This window comes from Chinchilla lanigera, unplaced genomic scaffold (assembly GCF_000276665.1).
Source record: "Chinchilla lanigera isolate Chin_1 unplaced genomic scaffold, ChiLan1.0 scaffold00089, whole genome shotgun sequence".
Lineage (NCBI taxonomy): Eukaryota > Metazoa > Chordata > Mammalia > Rodentia > Chinchillidae > Chinchilla > Chinchilla lanigera.
Window position 1 is genome coordinate 5,702,695 of NW_004955490.1, and position 26,713 is coordinate 5,729,407.

At 40.4% G+C, this 26,713-nt stretch overlaps 1 protein-coding gene across 2 annotated transcripts in view; it reads right to left on the minus strand.

Moving 5' to 3' along the window:
- Tmem164 (transmembrane protein 164) overlaps positions 1–26,713 on the minus strand; it is a gene marked incomplete at its 5' end in the record, with an annotated part of 177,224 nt that overhangs the window by 29,491 nt on the left and 121,020 nt on the right. For both annotated transcript variants that reach the window (XM_013504537.1, XM_005404659.2), the window contains 1 exon segment: positions 8,150–8,228. In XM_013504537.1, coding sequence (XP_013359991.1) covers positions 8,150–8,228 — 79 coding nt within the window.

Sequence of the window (26,713 nt, forward strand, 5' to 3'; positions counted from 1 at the left end):
CACAGTTGGTTGGGTCTAGACCCATATATCTCATCATGTACTATTCTAAAATCAAAATAGATCAACAAACTAAATGTTAAAACAGAAATAATCCACTAGAAGGTGAAATAGGTACAACTCTTGAAGACAGAGGCAAGGACTTTCTGAACAGAACCCCAATGGCACAAGAAATAATACACCAATGAGAATCAAGCAATGGGATCATATCAGATTAAAAAGCTTTAGCATAGCAAAGGAAATAACCAATAGAGTGAATGAGAAAAACATTTGCCAGCTTCCCTCAGACAGAGGACTAACATCAAGAATATATAAAGAACTGGGGCTGGGGATTTAGCTCAGCGGCAAAGCGCTTGCCTGGCAAGCACAAGGTCGTGAGTTCGATTCCTGGTACCACAAGGAAAACAACAACAACAACAAGAACTAAAAAAATTAGACCCCTCAAGATAAAAGAATCAAAAAATGGGCAGGCAAAATGAACAGACACTTCTCATAAAAAGTACAGATGGTCAAAAAAAAAAACATGAAAAAATGCTTATCATTGCAGTCCATCAGAGAAATGCAAATTAAAACTACACTAAAACACCATTTTACCCCAGAAAGAATGGCTATCAGCAAAAAATCTAATAATAAAAATGCCTGTGAGGATGTGGCAGAAAAAGAACTCTACTACATTGTTAGTAGATATATAAACTAGTACAATCACTATGAGAACCAGTGCAGAGATTTCTCAAAATATGAAAACAGAAATTTCATTTGACCCAGCTATTCCCCTTCTAGATATCTTCCCAAAAGAGTTAAAATCACATTATGGGGATGGATACATGCACACCCATGTTTATAGCATCACAATTTATAACAGCTAGATTGGAAACATCATGTATGTCTATCAACAGATGAATGTGCAAGGAAAATGTGGTATTTATATACAATGGAGTATTAGACTCCCATAAAGAAAGATAACCTTTAGGCATCTGTAGGTAAATATATGCAATTTGAGAAGACAATGTTAAGTGAAAAAGTCAGACACTCAAGCTCAACTATCCCATGGTTTCTGTTATATGAGAAACACACAAAAAAAAAAGTAGATGAGAGATAAAGATAATAGGGTGAAGTTCAAGTACTTCCTCAAATAACAAATTCCACTGTTTTAAAAATATTTCAGTAAATATGCTAACTGATTTCATTTATGCTACTAGTTTATCTAGTAGCCACTGTTGGTGGCAATATAACATAGTATATCACTATGGAAGTAAGTATGGAGAGTTCTCAAAACACTAAAAATAGAAAAAATTGCACCTGACCCAGCTAATTCCCTTCTATGTATCTTCCTGAAAAAGTTAAAGACAACATATTACAGTGATATGTACATACCCATGTGTTGTGTCTGGATGTCCCCCTAAAGCCTCATGCAGTCATGGGGCGGGTTGCTAGAGTTTATGATTGATTCAGTGTCCAATGCTGGGATTATGGGTATGAGTGCTATACCTGCCCTGGGACGGGCAGTCTGCATACAATATAAGGGAAGGAAAGAGGTTTGCTCTCCGCTGCTCCTCCCTTTTGCTCTTGCTGCTTTTGCTGTTTTCCACCTCCATGAACTGTTGCCCTCTGCCATGTGCCACTTTGCCTTGGAGCCAGCTGATTATTGACTGAAACCTCCACAAACTGTGAACTAAAATAAACCTTTCCTTCCTTAATTTTGGGTGTCAGGTGTTTTGTCTCAAAAAATGAGAGAAAAGTAACTAAGAGACCATGTTTATAGCAACATAATTCATTATAGCAAAATCTTGGAAGCAGCCTATACAGTATATCCATTACTAGATGAATGGATAAAGAAAGTGTGGAATTTATATATAACAGAGTACTACTCTGCAATAAAGAGGGATAAACTTGAATCATTTGTAGGAAAAAATGGTTGCACCTTGACACCATAATGTTAAGTGAAATAAATCAGACACACAAGCTTCAGTATCACATTATTTCCCAAAATATAAATAAAGAGCAAAATGAAAGGTAGTTAATAGGAAATAGGGAGATACATCTTTTGCAAAAAGGAAGGGGACCAGGATACAGAGGAAGAAGGGAGAGCAATGGGATGAAAAAAGGAATGAAGATGTGTTATGCACTTGTATTAAGTCACTATGAAATGCAAACATACACTAAAAAAAAAATTGAAATTGGGAAAACTATTGCTAAGCCAAACAGTAACAACAATAACAACAACAGGATAGTTGTATGTTGCTATTCTTGAATGTTTAAGGAGGGGAAAGTAAAATATTTTTGAAGTTTACTTATATAGTTGTTCCTCAATATCCAAAAGGATTGGTTTCAGGAACCAACGTGGATACCAACAAAGTGAAAATGTCATGGTATTTGCATATAACCTGTGTATGACCTCCCCATATAATTTACATCATCTCTAGGCTACTTACAATATCTAATACCATGTAGATGCTATGTAAATAACTGTTGTATCATTTAGAGGGGAATAATAAGAAAAAGAGCCTGTATATGTCTACTGCAGACACAATTTTTTCAAATACTTTTGGTGATTTTTCCCTTTTTTATTTTTAATTATTTTGTATAATTAATTAGTGTCTGGAGTATATGTTTACATTCCTTGTGGGGAATTGGTACACATACATAATACTATATCTTAATTATTTTTTATCCCCTTTCTCTCCCCTATCTCTTGAGTCTCTTTTTTAATTTTTATAATATCTGCCATACATGTTTATGCTCCTTGTGTAGGTTTGGTGCTTGTACATAACACATCTTAATTCCTTTTTCAGCCTCTTTCCTTCTCCTCCCTCTTTCTTCCTCCCTCTCTTGATCCCTTTCCCCTTCTAGAAAGATCTACCTCTCAATTTCCTATCATCTATATTTTATTCTGCTCTCTGTTTATACTTTTTGGATTTCTTGTATAGGAGAAACCATATGATATTTAAGCTTATGTGCTTTATTAATATCATTTAACATTATGGTCTCTAAGGTGCATTCATTTCCTTAAAAATGCCTCAAGTTTATCTTTCTTTATGGCAGAGTAGTACACAATGTATGTAAATATCATATTTTCTTTATCCATTCATCTGATGATAGACTTGGAGGCCACATCCAAGATTTAGCTATTTTTGTGCGGGGGCTATAGCTCAGCTGCACAGTGGTTGCCTGGCAAGCTCAAGATCCTGAGTTCGATTCCTGGTACAAAAAAAATGTAAGGAAAAAAAGATTTAGCTATTATGAATTGTGGTGCTATAAACATAGGTACATGTGTATCTCTGTAATATGATGTCTTTCACTCTTTTGGGAAGATACCTAAAAGGAGAATACCTAGGTCGAATGGAATTTCTATTTTTAGTTTATGGAAGAATCTCCATACTGATTTCCAAAATGCGTGTAGTAGTTCACAATCCCACCAACAGTGTAGAAGTGTTCTTTTTTCCCTGCAGCCTCATTGGCATTTGTTATTTTTAATTTTTTCAAATATTTTTATCTCAGGTTGATTTAATCCAGTGTAACAGAATTTCAGATGGGTAATAGTAGCTCTGGTCTGAAGGATGCTGTTTGGCAATCCTAAGAAATGGCATCTTCGCGAAGATCTTATCGGGGGTGGTAATGGTTTCAGATTACAATGTTCTGAGAAATGAAAAGTAAAAGGGAGAAAAGGGACTCATCGTATACAGACACAAATGTCTCCCAAACATACCTAACTACATTACAGAATGTTCATAGGGTGAATTAAAGCAGTAAGCAGATAAACATTTCATTTGTAATAGTTATATATTTAAAGTACATTAACATAGCCAGCAAATCAAAGCTATGATTTTATGAATATCATGAGGTTTCCCTTAAGAATGAATTATTTTAGTAAAAAGAAAGTCAATAGATTTAACTACGGATGTATATTATGTACATAATAATACAGATCTTTACATAGAGAAAGCAAAAATTGTCATGCCCAAAGAACTGATGTTTGAGAGGTTTTGCTTGGACTATTCTTCTGAGAAGCTTGGTGGTAAAGCAAAGAAGAAAGTTGGATGGGGCTGACAGAAACTTGTTTAGAATGGGAAAGACTTGCACATCTTTTTAATTTTTTTTTTTGTGGTCCAGACTGACCTCCAACTCTGTCAATTCTCCAGCCTGAGTGCTGAGATTACAGGTATGTCCTGCCACTCCCAGCCTGAAGTATCACTAATGGCTGAAAATCCAGGTGTTAAAAAAAGGTTGGGCTGAAAGTCCCAGTAAACGAGGAACTCACGGATGGAATAAATTCTAGAGGAGGTGGGAGGGATGGGAGGTAACCATAAAGGGATATGATTAGCCACAGACAAGTGGAATATCACTTCTTCCCGGATGGGACAGAGGAACAATATAACCATCTAAGTAAAAAGCTTGCTGAAGTGGACAAAAGAACTGAGGGAATTCCCACCTAAAAGTGTCTATTCTGTCAGTCATTTGTGGGGCAGGGCATCTACTGGATAGAGGGCAAAAGCTTGAATACAGTGGCCAGGAAGCCTGAAGATGGTAGACAAGGCTAACACCTGCCTTCTGAGGGCCCTGTGTGGAAGGGCCGAACCAAGATAAAACACTCGAGCAATGGTGTTAGAGCAGTTATAATAGAGACCCTGAAGCTTAGTGACCCTAGTCAGAATGACTTAAGAGATTTTCTCCAGTAGGCTGAGACTAAGCACACTGAAAAGGGATTGGACATGGAGCCCAGCTGGAAGGGACAAGAGGGTGAGACACTTTCAGGAGGCAGTAAGGAGAAAGTTCCAGTAACTGGTCCTGTGATATAAGCCGTGTAGGAAGAAAGGACACTGAAAGTAGTAGAAATTTGACTCCAAGAAAGGAACACAGGAGCTTATGATCTGAGACGGTGGAGTCTTGAGGGAAGATGAGGTCCAGGCGGCTGAAAAAAAGGAGATGCTGAAATCTCTGCAACTTAAGCCCAGACCTTGAAAAGCTGGGGTAGGACCAGAGGTCTTCACTAGAGGCCCATCATGTTGTCAGCTACACTTATAATGGAAATATTGAGACTCTCAGCCCACAGATTTCTAGAATGGAAAGTAAGTGACCAAGAGGTTAGTGACGGTGGTGATGCAAAAGAGACAGAACAGTAAAGAAGCATTTTCCCATAAAGTAGAGGTGAAACAGCGATCTAGAAGAGATGGTGCTATCGTTTGTGTCTGCATGGCCCCCCAAATCCTCATGCAATCATGGGGTGGGCTTTTAGATACTTGATGGATCCACAGTTCAGTGCTAGGATTCTGGGTGTGAGAACTACACCCGCCCTGGGGCGGATAGTTTGCATATGTAAGGGAGAGAAAAAGGCTGCTGGCCTTCACTGCTCCCCTTTTGCTCTTGTTGCTTTTGCTATCTCCATGAACAGTTGCCCTGTCCCATGTGCCACTCTGCCTTGGAGCCAGTCGAGTACGGACTGAAATCTACACAAACTGTGAGCTAAATAAATCTTTCCTTCCTTAATTTTGGGTGTCAGGTATTCTGTCCCAGCAAGGGGAGAAAAGTAACCAAGACAGAGGGTGTCATGCTGGGCAGCATGTAGGGCAGGACAGAAAAAACAGGTTCTACTGAGGGAGTGCTGGGCAAGGGATGTTCTGTGGTTGCCAAGAGATAAAGTACGTTAATTAGCTCGAGTCCATTACCTTACATTGCATGCTTTATAGACTCTCTGTAAACCCTATACATATACGGAATTACAATTGGTCAATATCCAATAAAAATATTTAAATAAATACTGTCACAAAACAGAAAACAAAATAGCTCTAGAGAGCCAAAGGCAAAGAGATGGGAGGGAGGGAAGCAAAGAAAAGAAGAGCAAAATTGAAGAGAAGTCACATGGACTATGATGGTGCCCACGGAACAGGATTCCCACTTAACACACTCACCCACAACCAAACCACAGAATGGACATGCTGTGCTCAAGCAGGACTTTACCTTTCGGGAAAACGGGGCTCCCAGGCAAAGGAGGGCTCTAGACCAGAGCTGTCTTGCTTTAAGTAAAAACTGCTAAGCCATTTATTTCTGAAAAATCCCAAGATTCGTCTAGATAACAGAAGCCTTAAACTGTAAGCCTCCTTGTTTACAGGGATATAATATCCTCACCTGCTGCTCAGATCTGGTCCCCCTCCATAAGGCTGAAGGACCTCAAGTGAAACCGGCTGGAAATCCTAGATTTCTTTCTCCATGCTTGTAATCCCCATGTGAACAGTAGATGGCAGCAAAGAGCTGGAAAAGGAGCCAAAACTCTAAAAGAGCTTCAGGCTGACCAGATAGAATTCGTGGGGGCTCACTGAGTTCTACAAGTCAAACAGCAGCTTTGTGACATCGCTCTACTTGCTCTACTGAGTTGGGGCATCAACAAGGTGTGAGCAGTTAAAGAGTATATCATTTTGCTCATTATAGCCCTACTAATTCTCAGTTCACCAGTTAGGGATCTGGACTACCAATCAGATCTTCATAAGCAGGCACAACTATTTTCCCAGAAATGACAAAGAAGGGAATATAAGCTAGGCTTAGGAAATAATGTTCTACTCCCCTACTATCCTCTGTAGTACTTATCACATTGCATTATAATTGTGGGTCTTCCCAACCAGACAGGGACTCCTTGTGGAAGGACTGTGTCTTTCTGGTTCATCTCTGATTTCCTAATGCATGGCACATAGTAGGCATTCAACAAATGCGTGTTGAGTAAATAGTTCAATCAGGGCAGCTGGTTGAGAAGACACTTAGTCTGATGTGATTGGGAGACAGATACCCTGATCGCATAGCACACAGGAAAGAGTGCTCGACTAGGAAGGTATTTGCGCAGGGCTTTGAACCCTGGCTCTATTACCTATGGCTGTGAGCCAGGAATGCAATGTTTCTGGGCCTTGATATTCTCTATAGGAGTACTCTTCAACAGGGTGGGAAAATACGCAAAGCAAACACTCAATGAAATGAAAAGAAGTCCCTGATATTTACTGTAGTTATTATTGCTGCTGCACCTTCTCAGGGCCATGTGCCAGGGGAAGGGGAGAGAGTGACTACGAGTAGGAAATAAATTGGAATTAAGACTCAGAATCTTTCTTGGCTCAGCTCCATGAAATAGCACAGCAACAGATCCAACAAAAGACTGCAAAAGAACCAGCCCCGTCTAGAGGGAGTGGCTTCCCAGAGTATTCATTTGGAGGAAAGGATGGCTACTTGGGATTTCCCCTCTCTGACCAGTCTAGACCAGCTATCTGACAGCTTTTTATAGTGACTTCAGAGTACAAGCATGTTTAAATTACAGACACACAGATGTGTCCATAATTCCTACCACATATCAGAAGCCAGGAACAATGGGTGGTTAGAGTCTGGTACCCTAGTTCTGTTCAGGGATGCTGTTGTGCTGAGAAACAGCACGTCTCCTGGATACTAGAATTTCAGATTTCCCTTAAGGCTCAGTAGGAAAACGAATGCTTTTAAAGCAGATTACAAGAAGTGTTCTTTGACAGCATCAGACTTCCAGTGGCTGCACAGGGTAAAAGCAGCCTTGACGAATACACAAATTGATGGAAAAGAGGTCTGATTGATTGGAAAATGGCATAGGAAGCAAATCTCCACTGCCAAGAAGCAGCAGAGCCCAGTAGAGGTCCAGGCCACGTTCCAGTGAGCTCAAGGGTCCAAGTGATCTCATGCCATTTTAGTGTGATAGGAATGAAACCACTGCTGAGTAAGGTAAGGTAGGGAGGGGTTCATCTTCCAGCAAAGTCTCAGCAACTAAGACAAAGAGGCTGGTAGAGAAGGGTGAAAGAGAATGTCTTCCATTTCTGGGTCCTTCCAGGAATGGAAGAATGCTGAGCAGGAAGAGGTCTCATAACAAGCTGACAGAGTATGGGGGTACCATGCAAACCCAAGCTGCCACCAAGAGCCCAAAGCCTGGGCCCTCTGACAGGCAGGCAGTGGCAGCACAAAGGATGGTTCTGAAAAGCCCCAGACTCTCTGTAGGCCTCATCCATGCTCATCTCCTCAGGGACTGACATCTGACATCAGGCATGCTGAGAAGACCCAGCCAAACAGCAGTCCAAGATCCCAATAGGTATGGAAGAGATTACAGACTAGAGGAAGAGGCGTGTGCAGGTGGTACAGGGATGTAGTTTGCTAGCCTTACCTCCTTTCCAAAGCAGGTAGATGGGCACCACGTAGAGCATGACATGCTGAATGTAGTAGACCTCCAATTCAAAGGGGAGCTGTGAGGACAAGAAAGAGAGAGGCTTCAGAACAGGAAGCACTCACTGCAATAGCTTCTGAACTTGGTCGACTTGCTCTTCTCGACCCACATTTTAGTAACCCCAGGCATTTCACTAATTCACTTCCCTTCCCAATTTGAGAAAAGAAAGAATGAAATGAATAAACGTCCAACCTAGATCAGTATGTTCCAAGGTGTTTTTGCAAAAACAGCAATTAAAAAATACTCCACCAAAAAAGATTAGTGAAAAACTTAAAAATTTTACATACAGTATATTCCCTTGGAGGTTCGACACACCTATTAGTAGTACATTAAGGACTTGAACGGTCTCTGTAGAGAAGCCTACTTAACATTGTTTCTCTAGTGTTTTCCAAATTTATTTAGCAAGTGACTTAAAAAAAAACATTCTATAGAATACACTTGAAGAAACACAATCTTCTATCACTTTCCACTGCTGACCAACTACAAACTATTTCTAACATTTCTCATGGGTCACAAAGAACATATAAAGGAGAATTTATTATTCTCCCAATTTCCAATAAAAATAACTGACTCCAAGAATAATGAGTTTTCCCATTAGATACCTGGGTGTCAGACCCCGATGTGCCCTATTTTTGAGAAGACTAAGCAACTGGGCCGATTCTGGCATAGCTTGCCAGAATGAACTTGCACACCCTCACGCCACCCCACACCCCTACTCTCTCAACTCTGTCTCCAATCTCCTGCAAAAAGGAAGCTCCGGATCACCAGTGCTTCCACCTGGGAACGGGGAGCCTGCTTTTGAGTTTGGCAGCAGGCAGAACACAGAAACAGCTGGGAAAGAGCCTCAGCAGCTAGCAAGAAGCCTAGCCTATGGGGCACGCTAAATTCCTAACTTGATCCCTTCTTACACCAAGGAAACCCGGAGAGACAAGGAAGCCAAGAGGGTAAGGTGTCAGCTGCCTTCCTGCTCCCTAAAGGGCAGGCCCAGACTCAACACTGTGTGCTACTGAGAGCAGGTCAAGCCTGCCTTGTGCCAAGGGCTAATACCAAAAAATGGTAGAGCTTCCAGAACAGAAGCTGGGACAGCTGTGGACCCTGGACACAAACAATAGCTCTGGCTCTTAACAATAGAATCCACATGAAGGAGAATTTCCTAGGGCCCCAGATGATGCTCAACTATAATTTTATTTCACAGAGGGTTATGTAAAAATTCAGAAAAGGAGGTGAGCTTCCAGGCATCTCTGAACATGCTGGGATAGGTTATGAGATTTGACACTGGACGTTACTAGCACAAAGGTGGGTATGGATGCCCAAGAGGCCCACACTTGACCCTCAGTGAAGTGGTGGCGCAAGGCTCTGCTATTTTAAATTTGAGGACTGTTTTACACTTTTCTAATATTTTTACATCCATAATCTACTCAATCTTTCATTTTGGCAGATGAGGAACTTGAAATATAAAAGGGTTAACTGATTTCACTGAGGTCACTCAGAAAAATAGGCAATGAGGAAAAGCCCCAGCCGTGTGGCTGTAATCAGAATCTTGACCTCTCCTTGAAATGGCCTCTGGAAGCCAGGCTGCTGTCCGAAAGCAGGAAGCAGAGAACTGGGACAAAGTTCTGCAGGCAATAGTCTCGTGGCCCTCTCAGGCAGTCCCTCTGCCTACCTCTCAAACTCCAGATGCGGATTCCTCACCTGGACTTCCAGTGCCCACTGCCTCTCCCTGATTGGATTTGATTCTGCTATCGAATAATCCCATAGCCTTGGGCAAGTCCCATAACCTCTCCACCCTAGTGTTAGCATCAGTAAAACAGAAATAATAATGCTGTTATAATATTGTTGTGAGGTTTTTAAATTTATAAAAATATAACAACTTAATATGTTTTGTGCACTTATCATAAACATTTTGTTAACTATTAATTTAGGTGAGTTCTCATAACAACTATATTGTCCTAACTAACTTCATTGTAGACATGAGAAAATAAAAAAAAATTTTAAAATCAAGATGAGAAACCAAGGTTCAGAGAGATTAGATAGCTTGCTGAAGGGCAGAGAACTCATTTGGTAAGAGGCGGGACTCAAATCCAAGCAGTCTGCTCTAGAATTTATGGCCTTAGCCAGTGTACAGCTGGTCCTCCCTTGGTAGCCATAGGGCACTGGGTTCAATGTTCTTACTCTTAGACCTGCAGGCTGAAATATGTGAAGTTATCAAGATACTGTAACTTTCTCTCCAATCATTCAGCAAAGATAGTGAGATAGGCTTGGAAAGTGAATACAAAAAATGAGAACAATTGCATATATATATATATATATATATATATATATATCACGCTATTCATATTTCAACTTTTCAGTATGTTTGAATATTTGTATAATGAAAAGTTACATAAATATGTCTAAACTAATATGGTAAAACCCTAAGATATAATACATAGCAGAAAAAACAAGGTACATTGTTTTGGGAGAACAATTTGTCAATATTTATCAAAATACTTGAATTCTTATTCACTTTGACTCATTTTCTCATTTTTCAAAATTCCCGCTGAGTATCTGAGGATGTTAATTTCACTTGTAGGAATTTATACTAACAGAGATACTTGCACACACACAAAGATATATACATAAAATGTTCACTGCAACATTATTTAAAAACAAAAAAATAATTAAGAAATGTAGCAGGTAGTGGTGGCACACAACTGTAACTGCACCTACTTGAAAGGCTGAGGCAGGAGGATTACTAATTCAAGGTCAGCTTGGGCAACACAGAGACACCAGTCTCAAAGAAGAAACTGAAGGATGGGGCATAGAGCTTAGTGGTAGAGCATCTGTTGGTCCAATCCTTAGCATTCTACCTGCCCTCCAGAAAAGGAAAACAACTCTGGTACATGAACTATTCAACCTTTTTTTTTGTTTTTATCGGTTATTGGGGATTGAACCCAGGGTTTTCACACTAAACTACATGCCCTGCCCATTTTTCATTTTTTAATTTTGCAACAGGGTCTTGGTAAGATGCCCACGCTGTCCCTGAATATGTGATTCTCCTGCCTCAACCTCCTGAAGTGCTAGGGTTACAGATGTGTGCCACCATGCCTGGCTTCAACCAATTTTTTAAAGAACAGTTACAACTATATACAGGTTTAAAAGAAAAACATAATTGCTTGTTGTAGAAAGCATGATCTTTTCTGTAGAAAAAAAAGGTCAAATTTATATATGAATTTGTGTGTGTGTGTGTGTGTGTGTGTGTGTGTGCGTATAAATGCATAAAAAAGAACTAGAATGCAATTTCACAAGCTGGGGAAGAAGAGAGGCTTGCTGAAATGTTCAGAAAAGGAAAGAGGGATCCTGTCTTTGAGTTTTATACAGTTACCTAGCTGGATTTCTATGACTAATGCATGTACTCCTTACTAATAGTGTAGCTAAAATTTTTTAAAGGATGAAAAAGGTCAAAAGAAGAATATATCACAGTTAGCAGTAATTTCCTCTCTGAGGAGTGGGAGGAGGTCATTTTCTTCTTTTGTTACTTTTTTTCCTTTTGCATTTTTATTGGTACATTTAGATATACATAATAACATTCATCATAGAGAATTTGTACCTGTGCATGATATAACTTGCTGCTTCTTTTTGTCATTCTTTATATCTCTATTATATTACATGAATTGCTAACCAGGGGGATGCATTTAGCTCTTAGTAATGATTAATGTTATTTTTTCTCATTTTTCAAAACCCCCTCCTTCAGCAGATCTAAGCATGTTAAAAAATAACATGAAGGGGTGGGTTATAGACCCCCACACCCCATGTTCTCATTGTATCTTCCCTGGGGATCCCACTCCTATCCCTCTAGTAAGGACAAATGCCACAGCTCTTCCAAGTATAGGGTACTCCATCATATTTTCATTATCTGATAAGGTGAGAAGGAGGGATGAGTGACTAGAGGTCACATTACTGGTCTTTCCTCCTTGTGCTCAGAACCGTCAAAAGATCAAAGGAACAGAGTTGAGTTTTCGAGTGGCTGGCCCCAGCCGGCTCCTCAATGTCAAGCAAAATATATTGAGCCTGTGAAAGATGCTGTGTGCTCTGTGGTACAAGTATTTGGGCAAGGGTTATTTCCTAATATGAAACATAGAGCAGGCTGCAATTTGGGCTCTGCCAGCTACTAGATATATTCTGTAACGTCTCACTCGGCTGTCTCTTTTGGCCAAGATGAAAATGAAACCTTGAGAAACCACAAGCTTAGCATTTGAGAAACCACAGGCTTAGCATATTTGAAATCTGTCTCTGGTACAAAAAGTCATTTCTGGCTGGGTATGGTAGCATACACTTACAATCCTGGACATTTGTGAGGCTGAGACAGGAGGACTGCAAGTTTGAGGGCAGACTGGGCAAAATAAAAAGGGATGAGGATGTAGCTCAGTGGTAGAGTGCCCCTGGGTTCCACTTCCAGTACAAATTTTTAAAAAGTTATTTCTGAAAGGGCGGAGAAAGAAGCTCTGCTGTTCTAATAGCAACGCTTAATAATAGTAACAAAAATAATAATAGCAGCTAACATTTCAGTGTTCCTGGGGGACATATCAAAACTAAGTCTGCTGTACTTTGTTGAGCTTTAATGATGAGGAGGATGATGAACAGGATTAGAATCAGTCTCATCTGATTCTAATGAGTTCAACTGTCTTCCCCAAATATAAAGTCCTAATCTGCAGTACTCCAGAATGTGAATGCATTTGGAGATAAGGCTTTCAAAAGATAAAGGTAAAATGAAGTTAGATGATTAGGTCCTAATTCAACATGAACAGCTGTTCCTACATGAAGAAAAGATTAGGGCACAGAGGGACACACAAGAAGGCCACAGGAAGGCACTAGAAGAAGATAGTCATGGACAACTGAAGGAGAGGTCCTGAGAAGAAACCAACCCTATGGACCCCATGATCTTAGACTTCTAGCTTCCAACACTGCGAAGAAATAAATACCTGTGGTCTAAGTCACCCAGTCTGTGGTACAGTATTTGTTATGGCAGCCCTAGCGAGCTAATACCCTGACCAACCAGGTACTATGAGCCAAGCCCCCGTCCTAAGTACTTTACAACTATTAACTTCTTGTGTTTATATGTTCACATTTTTGTTCCCCAATTTTAAGAGAGAAACTTGAGGCACAGTGTGTTTTTTGTTTGTTTGTTTGTTTTAGTGGCAGCAAAATTAAATACATCCAAATTCCTATCCCAGGGAAAAAGAAAAAAAATATGTGGCCTATTTTAAGATGGAACACTACACCATGGTGAAACTGCAACTATAGTTACATGAACTGTATATTAAGAATGAATCATTAAATATAATGTTGCATAGAACAAGCAAGTCCTGGAAGACAACATACAAATAATACCCTTTCTATAAGTGTCAACAAACAACTAAAACTGAATGCCCTATTTTGGAATGTCTGTATAGACATATCTATGCATTTAAAAAAGAGTAAAATTCTACTTTTTAAAAAAGCAAAGGAACGAGCGCCAAGCTTCAGGCTAGTGGTTCTTTCAGGGTGGGTGGGAACAAAACTGGAAGTGATATACAGGCAGACATAACTTCTGCTCAGTGTGACTAGCTCTTCAGTTGAGTTCATAATTGCGTATTATCCATAAATAGATAAAAATTCATGAATAAAATTAAAGGGAAGCATGTGTCCAGTATGTTATGAATCAAGAATTTTTTTACCCAACTCTCTGCACCCAAGGTCCACTGGAAAGGGAAAGAGGGGTGGAGGCTAAATTAGGTAACTTGTCCACGGTCTCAAGACTTATTAAATGGCTGAGTCAGGATTTGAACCCAAGGAATCTGATCCCAGAATCCATTATCATTGTTTTCTGTTCTGTACTGTAGGCCCTACACAGTCATCAAAGTGGACACAGGGTGCTCTGAATTCACTAAATCCAGACCTAGTACTTTTTTAAACTGAGGCAAAGGTCAAATACGATGCAGAACAAGCAGAGAATTTTTGAGTACACAAGAAGGTACTTTCAAGACTTAGACATCCAGCCCTGCCTGAACTTATCATGTGACTTTTTATTCAAGGAGGGAAAGTCAATATTTATACTACTCTCTCCACAGAACTCAGGGGGAAGGCCAATGACCGAAATGATTCAAATGGATTACTGAGGAAGCAGAGTAGTTGTAAGTTAAAAGAAAATGACAGTAGTTTGTATGTTGAGGGCAAGCTATGCCTGTAGAGTGACCTGCTTAGGGCTGGCCTTAGGTAGTGTGATAGGGGCTCAAAGAGGACCTTTCCCACTACTGACAGGAACAAAGCATACTTCTCTGCTGCCACGGGTTACAGACTGCACTCCTATAATTTAAGCTACATGAAGTGGGGAAGCACAGTATGAGAGGAAAACTAGTAAATTCCCAGTTCCTCCTCAGCCCAGGCAGTCTGTAGCACCCTCCTTCCATATTTTAATGGCTTCATAGGACTTGAGTCTCAGATGGCTAGATACAAAGGCCAACCTCACACTAGCTCTATGGCAAAGACAAGGACAAGGGCCTCAGAAATTTGGCTCTAGGCCCAGTCAAAATGGCTCAAGGGCAGTCAACTTTCCCCCTACCGTAGCCAGCTAGGCAGGGAGTCTGGTTAATCTTTTACTCCCTGGAGATCAGTGCTTAAAGGCAACCGATGGGCCAGGTTTCTTTCTGAAGTGATGAAAATTTCCTAAAGTTTATCATGGTGATGGCTATACAACTCTATGAATATACTAAAAAGCACTGAATTATACACTTTAAATAGGTGAATTTTATATTATGTGAATTACATCTCAATAAGTAGTTACTCAAGAAATGATATAAAGTCCTCGTAATTTTAAGGAAAAAAGTAAAGATACAGATTGACTGTATTAGCACTGCAGGATAACTGTTCAAAAACAACTGAAATACAGAGTATAACTCCTATACACATAGAATGGAGAAATGGAAGGAGAAGAAAATATTAATCATGTCAGAAAAACAACAACCAAAAAAAAAAAAAACTGAAAAGAAGAGAAAAAAACAAAATACTTCAACCTGGAATTCCTAACCTGAACTAAAATATGCGAGTTCAAGTGACATTCTGCAGTCCCACTCGTGCTGAGAAGCAGGTTCTTTTGTGTGTGCCAGAATCTGGTAGAGGCTCAAGCCCTTTCAAACCTTCATTCATAGAGTCTGGCAGGGGGGTTGCCTGTGTCCTCTAAGAAAATATAATCTTGTGAGAAAACATCTTCCCTTTGGTCAGTAGCTATTTCTCAAATGATTTGAGATCTATACATCTTAGAGTCTAAAGGAAAATGACTAATTCTTTTGTTGAGAGGTAATTTAAATTTTGGTATTCATACCAGCTTGAATTATTAAAGAGTGAAATGGTGGCTGGAGATGTAGCTCAGTGGTAAAATGCTTGCCTAGCATATGTGAGATCCTGCGTTCAATCTCCTACACTATCAAAAAAAAAAAAAGTAAATGGAATGATATATTTAGTGGATGGCCAGGTGACTTGTGGAGCTAGGCCCCTGTCTGTAAATGCCCGGCAGCTTTCACAAGAACTGTAAGTGCACCAAGCATGTTCCACCATAGATATGGTCATTGGCCCTCTTTCTCTGGAAGCACGATGTTACATGATATATATTTACGCTGTGTTATTCCACTTATTGGAACTTACTAATGGGAATTGTGTCTCTGTCCTGACCAAGGAAGGTAGAGCTCTCACAATTATTCCTCAAGCGTGGGGGACAAAGCTTTGCCACTACTCTTGACTTGCTGTTCTTTTTTCCCTCCTATACTGGCACCATGGGACAGAGGAAGTGAAATTAAACATAGCTGAGAAAATATAAGACCAAAATTTTTTTAAATACCAGCCAAGCAAACATACCTGGAATTATTATTCTCTGCTAAATCTCTACTAAGTTCAAGCAAAAAGAATCTTCTTTTGGTCCTACCTTTGAAATAAGGAATGGGGTCTTTGACTATACTAGAATACCTTGCCAGGATAATGTTCCACATACTTTCTCAAGGCAGCTCTAGCCATACATCTTCCCACAGCAACTCCTGGCCCCTGTTCTACAGGGAAAGCTGCCATCCCCTTGCTTAAGTCTGGAAATAGAACAGTGCCCAGCCTTTGAACAAGTCACAGCTGACCTCTGGCCTGGTGTGAAGACTGAGAAATGGCAGTTGTACACTGCCAATGTGCTATGAGACATAAATGAAAGTTGCCCAAGTCTTTCAACACCACCCAGATGACCTACAAACTGGTGTCCTTTCCGAGTCATATCTTGAATACTCATTCCATAGGAAACCTTTCGTCCTGCCCCCACCACACCCACACACCTCACATACTGCATGCAGATCCCTTAGGCCTCTTTATGGGTTCCTATGCTTCCAATGTTTGTGTTTCACTGTGGGCCTCAGAAAAAGGATGTGGAGACTAGTCAGTCATGAATATCCACCAGGAGAAAAATACTGTATGAGAAAAGGCCACAGAAAAGCCTCTTTATTAGACAAAGTAAAGCACAAATGCAGCAGAGGTCCAGATTGTGGCTAGAGCCTATAGCTGGTAACTGCCCCAGGGCAGGAGCTAAGGGAATGCTAGAGCTAAGGTTTCAGTGCTTTGAGATTCTGAGATTTTGGAGAAGGGAAGAAGAAATGCGCTGTCCAGCGAATGGAAGGGGCGGATTTCCCCACCATTCTCTCAGCCCCATCTTCCCCTGTAGGACGGCCTCAGAGTGCAACCTGGGAGCCAGGCCCGAAGCACAGAATAACCAGCTAGCCTCTAGTAGGTTCTCGTTATCTGTCACCAACCAAACAGCCATATGTAAGTTGCTGCCAGCCTCGAAAAATACATTCATGGTCTAGATGAGCATATTCAGCTTCTGAGAAGACACCATCCCCCTTGCCATTTTGAACCAACATAATTTACAATTCCCAGCAATGCCTGAGAAGCAGTGTACACACTTCTGATGCCAAGCCGGGTGGGTTTTACAGATTTTCATTTAGCAGGTGTCTGTTGCTAAATCAGTAGCAGCTGCTAATTGCTTTTCCTCCCTCAAATCCTCAGACAGAATGAAACATCTGGTGTTCTCTCACTTTGGGTTAAAATCAGATACCTTATCATTTCTCCTTTGGGTTTCATTTTCATTAAAAAGCTTTCAGCTGATGCCTGGAATAGGCCATCCCAGAGCAAGAGGAATTTTTAAGGACAACACAACAGAGGGAGCCTGCTTTATGTACCCAGAGTCCAAGCAAGGAGGCAGGGTATCTCAGGCCATTTCCTACAAGCCCATGACCACCCAGGGAATTTGGGGCTTCAGCTCCTGAACCAGGACTCTGAAAGGCCCCAGGCCTTGGACTGCAGTGCCCTTTCCAGACCTGAACAGCTTCCAGCATTTGCAACTCCCCACCACATCTGGTCGTTTCATGGGAGAAGGAGTTTTTCATTATGTAGGCTCTTCTACCAAAATGAACAGAAACCTTAGAGTGAATAAACTACATACAGTGGAGGGCAATTATAAAGAGCCCATCACTGCTACCACACTACCCTATTTTTTTTTTGTTTTGTTTTCTCCGGTACCGGGAACCGAACTCACGACCTTGCACTTGCCAGGCAGGCGCTTTGCCGCTGAGCTAAATCCCCAGCCCCTCACTACCCTATTTATACCAATGCTCTCATGGAATTTTTGAACCCACTTTGAAAGTTTTTGTCACTTTTTTAAGTCCTTTTGCTGGGGCTCAAGTCTGCCTCTTGATTCTAAGTCAAAAACCATTCTTAAAGTTACCTTAATAGCAACTCAAATATTTTGTATTATTAAAAGTTTTAGCTAATCTTTATCAAGCATTTACTACTATCAGGCATGTTGGTATATACTTTACATACATTATTTTACTGAAGACTTCAGAATGATAGGGCTGTCCTCATTTTGCAATATGGAACAGTACTGGAGAGGACTACTCTTGCCGCAGAAGGAAGCCTAGAACTGCAACCTGGCTGGATTGAAGCCCCTGCTCTGCTGACTGGGTATTGAAGATATTAAGAAATAGAATTATTATTAATTATTATAGGCATGATTATGGTATTGGGATGAGTATATATATCACAGGAGGTGGGTGTCACAAGGAACTCTTGCCTATTCCCCTTCTATTTACATGTCTGAAAATTGCATTATCCTTCTCAGTTGCCACGTGACAAAGTATTATTTCATTGAATCTTCATATGAGATAGTTAATGTTGCTATTCCTGTTTTACACATGAGGAGACTAAGCAAAGTTAAATGACTGAAGTAGACCCTGAAGTTTCTTCCTAAGTGCAGCTGCTAACCAAGAGCATCCCATTCAGCACTTATGTAACAGGGGAGGTAGGAAGAGCATTGGTCTGACAATCAGAAGATCTGAGAACTAATTTGAGATCTGTCATTCACTGGCTACATGACCTGTTATGATTTGGATAAATATCCCCCCAAAGCAACCTATACATTAATGGTTTGGTCGTCAGGATGTCATGCTATTGGGAGCTGATGGAGCCTTCAGTATTCGGAAGGAAGTTAGGTCAATGGGGCATGCCCTTGAGGGATTTTGGGACCCCCACTCCTTGCTCTCACTTTGCTGATTTCCAAAAGGTGAGCAGCCTATTCCACAACATTGCCCCACTATGATGTTCTGGCTCATCACAGTCCCAAAAGTAACAGGACTCAATGGACTGAAACCTTTGAAACCATGAGCCAAAATAAATCTTCCCTCCTTTGCATTTTTGTTAAATATTTTCTTACAGTGATGGAAAGGTGACTAACATACAACCTTAACCTAGTGATTCCCGCTTTCTGGGCCTTATCATCTGCACACTATTTTGCTCATTTTACTGTCCCTCAAACTGCTTTCCAGCCCTTCTCACACTTGGATGAGCACACTGATTCCCAGGAGATCTTGTTAAAGTGGAGACTTTCACTCTTCGGGTTTGCAAGGGGACACAAGATTCTGAATTACTAAGAAGCCCCCAGTGGAGGCCAGTTCTGCTGGCCTGTGGACCACACTTTTGAGTTTCAAGGACTCAGGGCACAGTGAGGAAAGTAGAGTGGTACAGTAGCAAGAAAATACACTTTGGAGCAGAAGTCTAGCTTCTAAATTGCAATTTTGCCACCTGTAGCTGAGAACCTGTGGCTGAATTACTTAACATCTTTGGGCCTCAGTTTGCTTCTCTGTAATTGAGATCATCTGCATCAGGGCTGCTGTGAGGACTAACCAACCTAAAAGAAGTCATGAATCTAGCTCAGTCTTGTGCACATAAGTAGGCCTCCAGTACGTGGTTGCTGTTACGATGAATATTTCACTGTACCTTCTATTCCCTCTTCCTGGAGGCAATAAATAATAAAATTTCAAATATTCCCATGGCAAACCTCATTTAAATAGTATTCTAACCTACTGTTATGGACTGAATGCTCATGTCTTTCCAAAATTCACATGTTGATGTAAAGGTGATCACTGCAGGTCAGAATGCTCTCTGAAGCGAAGGCCCCAGAGTTCAGAATCATCCTACCAGTTGGTCTAGCAAGAATGAAGGGCCTCAGGGCACTCTCTGCCATCTCCATGGAGGAGCCCTGAGTAATCATGTCTATAGAGGGAAAAGAAACTAGCCTATTGCTGGACACTGGCACAAGTCTCTCAGTCCTTCTTTTCAATCCTGGCCTTCCTTCCAGCCATGATATATCAGTGAAAGGAGTCACTGGAGAGGGGGTAATTCGCTATTTTTCGCAACCCTTAGGCTGTAACTGGGATGGCTTTCTTTTTACACATTCTTTTTTGATAATGCCTGAAAGTCCAGTCCCTCTCTTGGGGAGAGATATTTTATCTTGTTAAATTACTGTAATATATATACACCCAGGTCAGGTACACTGTCTTCCCCTCGTGGAGACAGAAATAAATCCTGAAGTAGGGGAAACTAAAGGCAAAATAGGCAGGGCATTAAGAGCTGCTCCAGTACAGATATATCTCAGAGATTCTACTATTTTTCCTAACCAGAGATAATATCCTTTAAAACCTGAAGTTAAGAAAGGATTATTACCTGTAATTGATAACCTAAGGGCACAAGGCTTACTTAAGCCCTGTAACAGCCCATGCAATACTCCAATTTTGGGAATTCAGAAACCCAGTGGGGAATGGAAATTAGTACAGGACCTCAAATTGATAAATGAGACAGTAGTGCCAATTCACCCAATGGTACTAACCCATATACACTCCTTTCTCAAATTCCAGAAGATGCCAGTTAGTTTTCAGTGTTAGACTGAAAAGATGCTTTCTTTTGTATACCTTTACATACAGATTCCCAGTTTCTCTTTGCTTTTGAAAATCCTCATGACCAGGCCTCTCAATTGATGTGGTCAGTTCTTCCCCAGGGGTTCTGGGATAGTGCACATCTTTTTGGGCAAGTGCTTTCCCAGGACTCGGCATGCTTTGAGTTTTCCCAGGTCACAGTCTTACAGTATGTAGATGACATTCTTTTATGTGCCCCCTCAGAACAGCTCTGTAGCCAAGGCACTTGTGCTTTGCTAAATTTTCTAGCAGACAGTGGTTATAAGGTCTCTAAATCTAAAGCACAACTTTGCAGTCTTGAGGTAAAATATTTAGACCTCATCATATCCAAGGGAACCAGGAGGCTAGGAAAAGACAGAATTAAACCAATTCTTTCCTTCCCACAGCCCAAGACCCTAAAACAGCTAAGGGGCTATCTAGGAATTATAGGCTTTTGTCACCTTTGGATACCAGAATATGGGGAGATTGCAAGACCCTTCTATCAACTTATGAAAGACTCCCGAAAGAGAGATCCCCATATTTTAACCTGGGAATCTGATTCCCAAACAGCATTTCAGAAGCTTAAACAAGCTCTCCTAAATGCCCCAATGCTAAGTCTCCCCACAGAACACCATTTCAATTTATGTTGATGAGAGGCGAGGTATGGCTTTAGGAGTACTTACACAGGATGGGGGACCCACTCAACAGCCTGTAGGGTATCTAAGTCATGAATTAGACATTGTAGCAAGAAGATGGCCTTCCTGCCTTAGAGCTGTGGCAGCTATAGCTCTCTTAGTGCCAGAGGCATCAAAGCTGACTTTAGGTAAAGATCTCACTGTATATACATATGCCTCACAATGTGGCAGGACTTATCTCCTCCAAAGGGAGCCCCTGGCTATGAGACAGCTAAATTCTTAAATACCAGGCTCTACTTTTAGAAGGACCAGCCATTCAAATAAAGACATGCTCCTCCTTAAACCCTGCTACCTTTTTGTGAGAAAAGGAGGAAATTGAGGGTGACAGACATGATTGTGAACAGGTAATTCTCCATACATATGCTGCTAGAGAAGACTTACTAGACATACCCCTTACTGGCCCTGATTTGACCCTTTTCTGTAATGGCAGTTCCTTCATGGAAAATGGGACAAGGAAGGCCAGGTATGCAGTGGTAACTATGTCAGACTCTTGAAAGTTCCTCACTTACACCTGGGACTACTGCTCAGCTAGCAAAGCTCATAGCTCAGACCTTACGCTTTTTATGGGAGGCCATTACTGGTTCCTCTCGGTGGAAATCTTTGTTGACTATATTCATAATAATCCTGCTGATCTTATTATTTGGCCCATGCATACTTAATTGTTTCTTTGGCTTTGTGTCCTCCAGATTTAAAGCTACATGTCTACCCAAGATGAAAATTCCTGGTGTCTACGGAGGGCCTTTAGATAGACCCTCTGGAGAGTATCTCTGACTGCCAACAACTATGACCCATTTCGGCCTGAAGAAACCAGAGCGGTCATCACCTGTTATTCCCTCATAGCAGTTCAGGTTACTTCTTCAGAGGGCGGAATGCTGTAGGCAGTTGAGTTAGACAGAAATATTATAGGCAGTCAGACATGGCCAGACCCTGGAAGGAGGCAGTATGGAAGATAGGATACATTCTTGCAAATGGAGAGGCTGGAGAGGCGGGGTACTTGCTATGGGCCAGACCTCAAGACAAAAGATTAAACAAATGCACCTACATACCTCCTTAGAGATGGGCATCAGGGATTGACATTCTAAATAGGTAGCAATCACCTTGAAGAGTCACTGACCCAACCCCTTACAGGAAAAGCCCCTGTTCTGTATTCATGCCCACTTGCTATGTGACTTGCTTCCCCACTTGATCCCAATTTAATCAATTTTACCTAAACAATTCTTATTGGCTGACCATAGTTTTGTCCCACTTCATGTCCACCTTGTGATTTTCCACTTTTGCCCTATCTTAGACCCACCTCACCCAGTGGTTATGCTCTATAAAAGTCCCTAGAAAAGCATCTTGGGCAACCCACTGGGGCCCCTCTTCTGTCTCTCTCTTGGACTGAAACTTTCTTTCCCTCAATATATTCTGCTCTTAAAAAAAAGCAAAATTCAAATGTTGAAACCCCAAGGTGACACATTAGGAGCTTGGAGCTTTGGGAGGTAATTAAGTTTAGATGAGGTCATGATGGTGAGGCCCCCATGACAGGATTTGTTACAGTTTATATCTGGAATGTCTCCCCAAAGGCTCACATGCTAAGGTTTGGTCAGCAGCCTGTGGCACTCTTGGGAGGTGGAGAAACCTTCAGGAGGTGTGGCCTAGTGGAAGGTCATTGGGGGCATCTCCCTGAAAGGAATACTGGAACTCTGGTCCCTTCTCTCTGTGGTCCACTGCCATGAGATGAGCAGCCTTGTTCTACAATACACAACCCAGTGGGACATTCTGCCTTGCCACAGGCATAAAACTATGTGGCCATCAGAACACAGACTGAAACTGTGAGCCAAAACAAAGCTTTCCACATTACGAATTTATTGCTTATTTCAGGTATCTTGTTTCAACAATGGAAAATGGTTAACACAAGATTAGAGCTATGTATTAGAACTAGGAATCACAAAGAAGTTGCTTTCGCTCCACCTCTTACCCCATTATGTGAAGAAACAATTCAAAGGTGGGCACCTACAATCCAGAAAGGCCCTCAGCGTGCTGAAACTCTGATCTTGGACTTCCAGCCTCCAAAACTGTGAGAATTAAATTTTTGTTGCTTGAGCACTCAGTCTGTGTTATTTTATTATGACAGCCTGAGCTGTTAATACACCTACTCTAATTACACCAACTATACAATAAGCATTTGTTCATCTCCTACTGAATACTAGTCCAGGAGTATTATTTTACTTTTCTCATGTTCTCTCTTGGCAACAGAATAGCAGTTATGTTTTAACAGAAACCATTAGATTGGCTATTGTTTTAAGTATGCTTAAGAAGTCCATACTTTACCTTTAACATAGGTGGTTCTGAACCCCTGAAGCATTACAATGCCTCCCTTTATAAGCAATATTTTGTCACCCTAAGCAATCCACAGCATGGTAAGCCTAGCTATCTCCATATTAAGTGATATCTCACTAATTTTCAATTTCCTCCTCATTGGGGCATCTACAAAAACACAGATTAAGGAAAGAGGAGCTTGGGTGGAGGAGGGGGAAAGGAAGGAAGGGAAAAGGAAAACAAAGATAAAGGATAAAATGAGAAACAAAGCTTTGTAGTAAATAGGGAGGGGAAGAAGTTTTGAAAGGAGGAGAGGGGATCAGGAAAAAAAGGAGGATATAAAATATATCATGTACAGGTACAAATTCCCTATGATGAATATGATCATTATGTATAGCTAAAATGTATCAAAAAACAGTAAAAATCTAAAAACAGATTAAATACCAAAATGATACTTCACAGTAAATTTTTGCCTTTAAAAGTAAAAGAAACCAACAACACCACACAGATAGCATCATACTTAATGGTGAAAGATGGAATATTTTCCCCACATGATGAGAAAATAGGAATATCTTCTTCGTTACTTCTCTTCTACACTGTACTGGGAGCTCTAGCCTCAACAACTCAGCTAGGCAAATAAAGGCTCCACATTGGAGAGGAAAAAGAAAAATTATCTCTATGTATAGGTGATAGGATCTTATATATAGAAAATCTTAAGAAATCCACATATAAAAATATACTAGAAGTAGTAAGTTCTGAAAGATGATAGGATACAAGATCAATTAAGAAAATGAACACATTTCCACAGAGTAGCAATGAACTATCAGAAAATGAAATTGGGGAAACAATTCTATTTACAACAGTACCATCAAAAAGAACAAAATACATAAATACAAATTTAACAAAATAAGTGTACAATCTGTACCATGAAAACTACAGAAGATAACTGAAACTGAAAGGAAACATGAATAAATGGATAGACATCTTCGGTTGTTTTTAATTGTTCATTTGTTTTGTTTTCTTTAGACAAGGTCTCGCTATACAGTCAAAGGTAGCCTTGCACTCACTATATAGCCCAACGCTAGCCTTAAACTCACGTTTATCCTCCTGCCTCAGCCTCCCAAGTGCTGGGATCACAGGCATGCACCACCATGTCCAGCTGGATAGACATCTTGTGTTCATCTATTGTAAGACTTAATATTGCTAAAATGTATATACTCCTTAAATTAATCTACATTCAATGCAATTCCTATCAAAATCCAAGTTGGTTGTTTTACAGAAATTACAAGATCCTGAAATAAGCATGTAAATGCAAGGGTCCCAGAACACCCAAAACAATCTTATAAAAGGAGAACAAATTTCAAAGACTGATACTTCCAGTTCCAAAACTTTCTACCACCTACAGTGGTCATGACAGTTGGGGTGCTCACATAAGGACAAACACAGAGATAAACAGGATAGGATTGTGGGTTCGGAAATACACCCTCACATTTATATTTGACTGATTTTGACAAGGATGTCAAGATATTACAATGGGGAATGAGCAATCATTTCAACAAATGGGGCTGAGATAACTGGATATTTATATGCGAAAATAATTGGACCCCTTCTTTATACTTTGTATAAAAACTAACTAAAAAGTGGACCATAGACCTAAATGTAGGAGGTAACCCTCTTTTAAGTCTTTGTGATCTGAGATTAGGCACCCGTTTCTTAAATATTACACCAAAAGTACAAGTAATCAAATCAAAAATAGGGAAATCAGACTTAGGCAAAATTTTTTTAAAATGTGTACTTCAAAGAACACTATCAAGGAAAATTCAAAACCAATAAAATGGGAAAAGTACCTCAAATAATAATCTGAGGAGAATCCAATATTCAGAAAGGACTCATAAAACTGAACAGTAAAAAGCAAGTCAATTTTCTAAAATAGAGATTCAAAGAGACATTTTCCAAAAGAGACATACACATGGCTAACAAGTACATGCAAAGGTATTCAACATCATTAGGTATTAGGAAAGTGCAAACCAAAACCACAAGAAAATATCATATCATACTCTCTAGGCTGGCTATGATACAGAAGAAAATAGCAAGTGTCAGTGAGGACATGGAATCCTAACACATTGTTGGTAAGGATAAAAATTAGGATGGCCATTTTGGAAAATAGCCTAGCATTTTCTCCACAGCTTAAACACAGAGTTATGTGACACAGCAATTTCACTTCTAGGTACATACCCAAAAGCAGACATTCAGATACTTTTACACAAATGTTCAGAGCAGCATTATTCCTATCAGCAAAACAGGTGGAAACAATCCGAATGCCCATCAATGGATGGATGATGCGATAAGACATGGTGTATCATACAAAGTAATATTATTCAGCCATAAATGGATGATGCACCGATCTATGCTATTACATGGCTGGAACTTGAAATTTTTATGCTAAGTGAAAAAAGACAGCCACAGAAGGCCTTTCTATAAAGGTTTCTGTTATACAAATTGTCCAGAATGGGCAGTTCTACAGAGACAGAAAGTAGATTAGTGGATACCAGAAGCTAGAGAGAATATGAGTAGTGACTGCTAATTGGTACAGGGTTTGTTTTGAGGATAGTTGATGAAAATCTTCTATAATTAGTGCTCATGGTAGCACAACACAATATACTAAAAAGCACTGAACTGTATATGGTAAAGGGCTAATTTTGTCATGTGTAAATTAAATTTCAATTAAATTTCTCTTCCAATAAAGTGCCTAAATAAAGAGAACAAGGCCAAGATCCTGAGAAACCTTATGGTTTGACATTTCAAAGCTCTTTGTTACCTCTTCACAGACCTTTCATCATCTGTTACCTTTTCTCCATACCCTATCCGTGAGGCACAGAGAGCAGATATTCCTTATCATATCTGACAATCTGGTACATCATGAGATTAAATGAACTGTTCCAGAGCTGGAGTCACAACCACTGATAAGGTGGACTAGAACAAGGGGTACAGCAGAATCACCCTCAGCCCATATTGCAATTGCCTCAGGTGCTTTGTGTACATGTGGATCTGTTAACAGTGGCTATGAGGAACTGTGCGATCAGGGTTGAAAACCACTGATCCATAGACCAGAGAGAGTGAACTCACCCACAAGATAAGACTTCTATGTAAGAAACATTGCCTGGGGTACTGGCAAGAGAAAAGACACTGGTAAAGACTGCCTTTTAAAGAACCAAACATTTGAAACATTGTGCAAG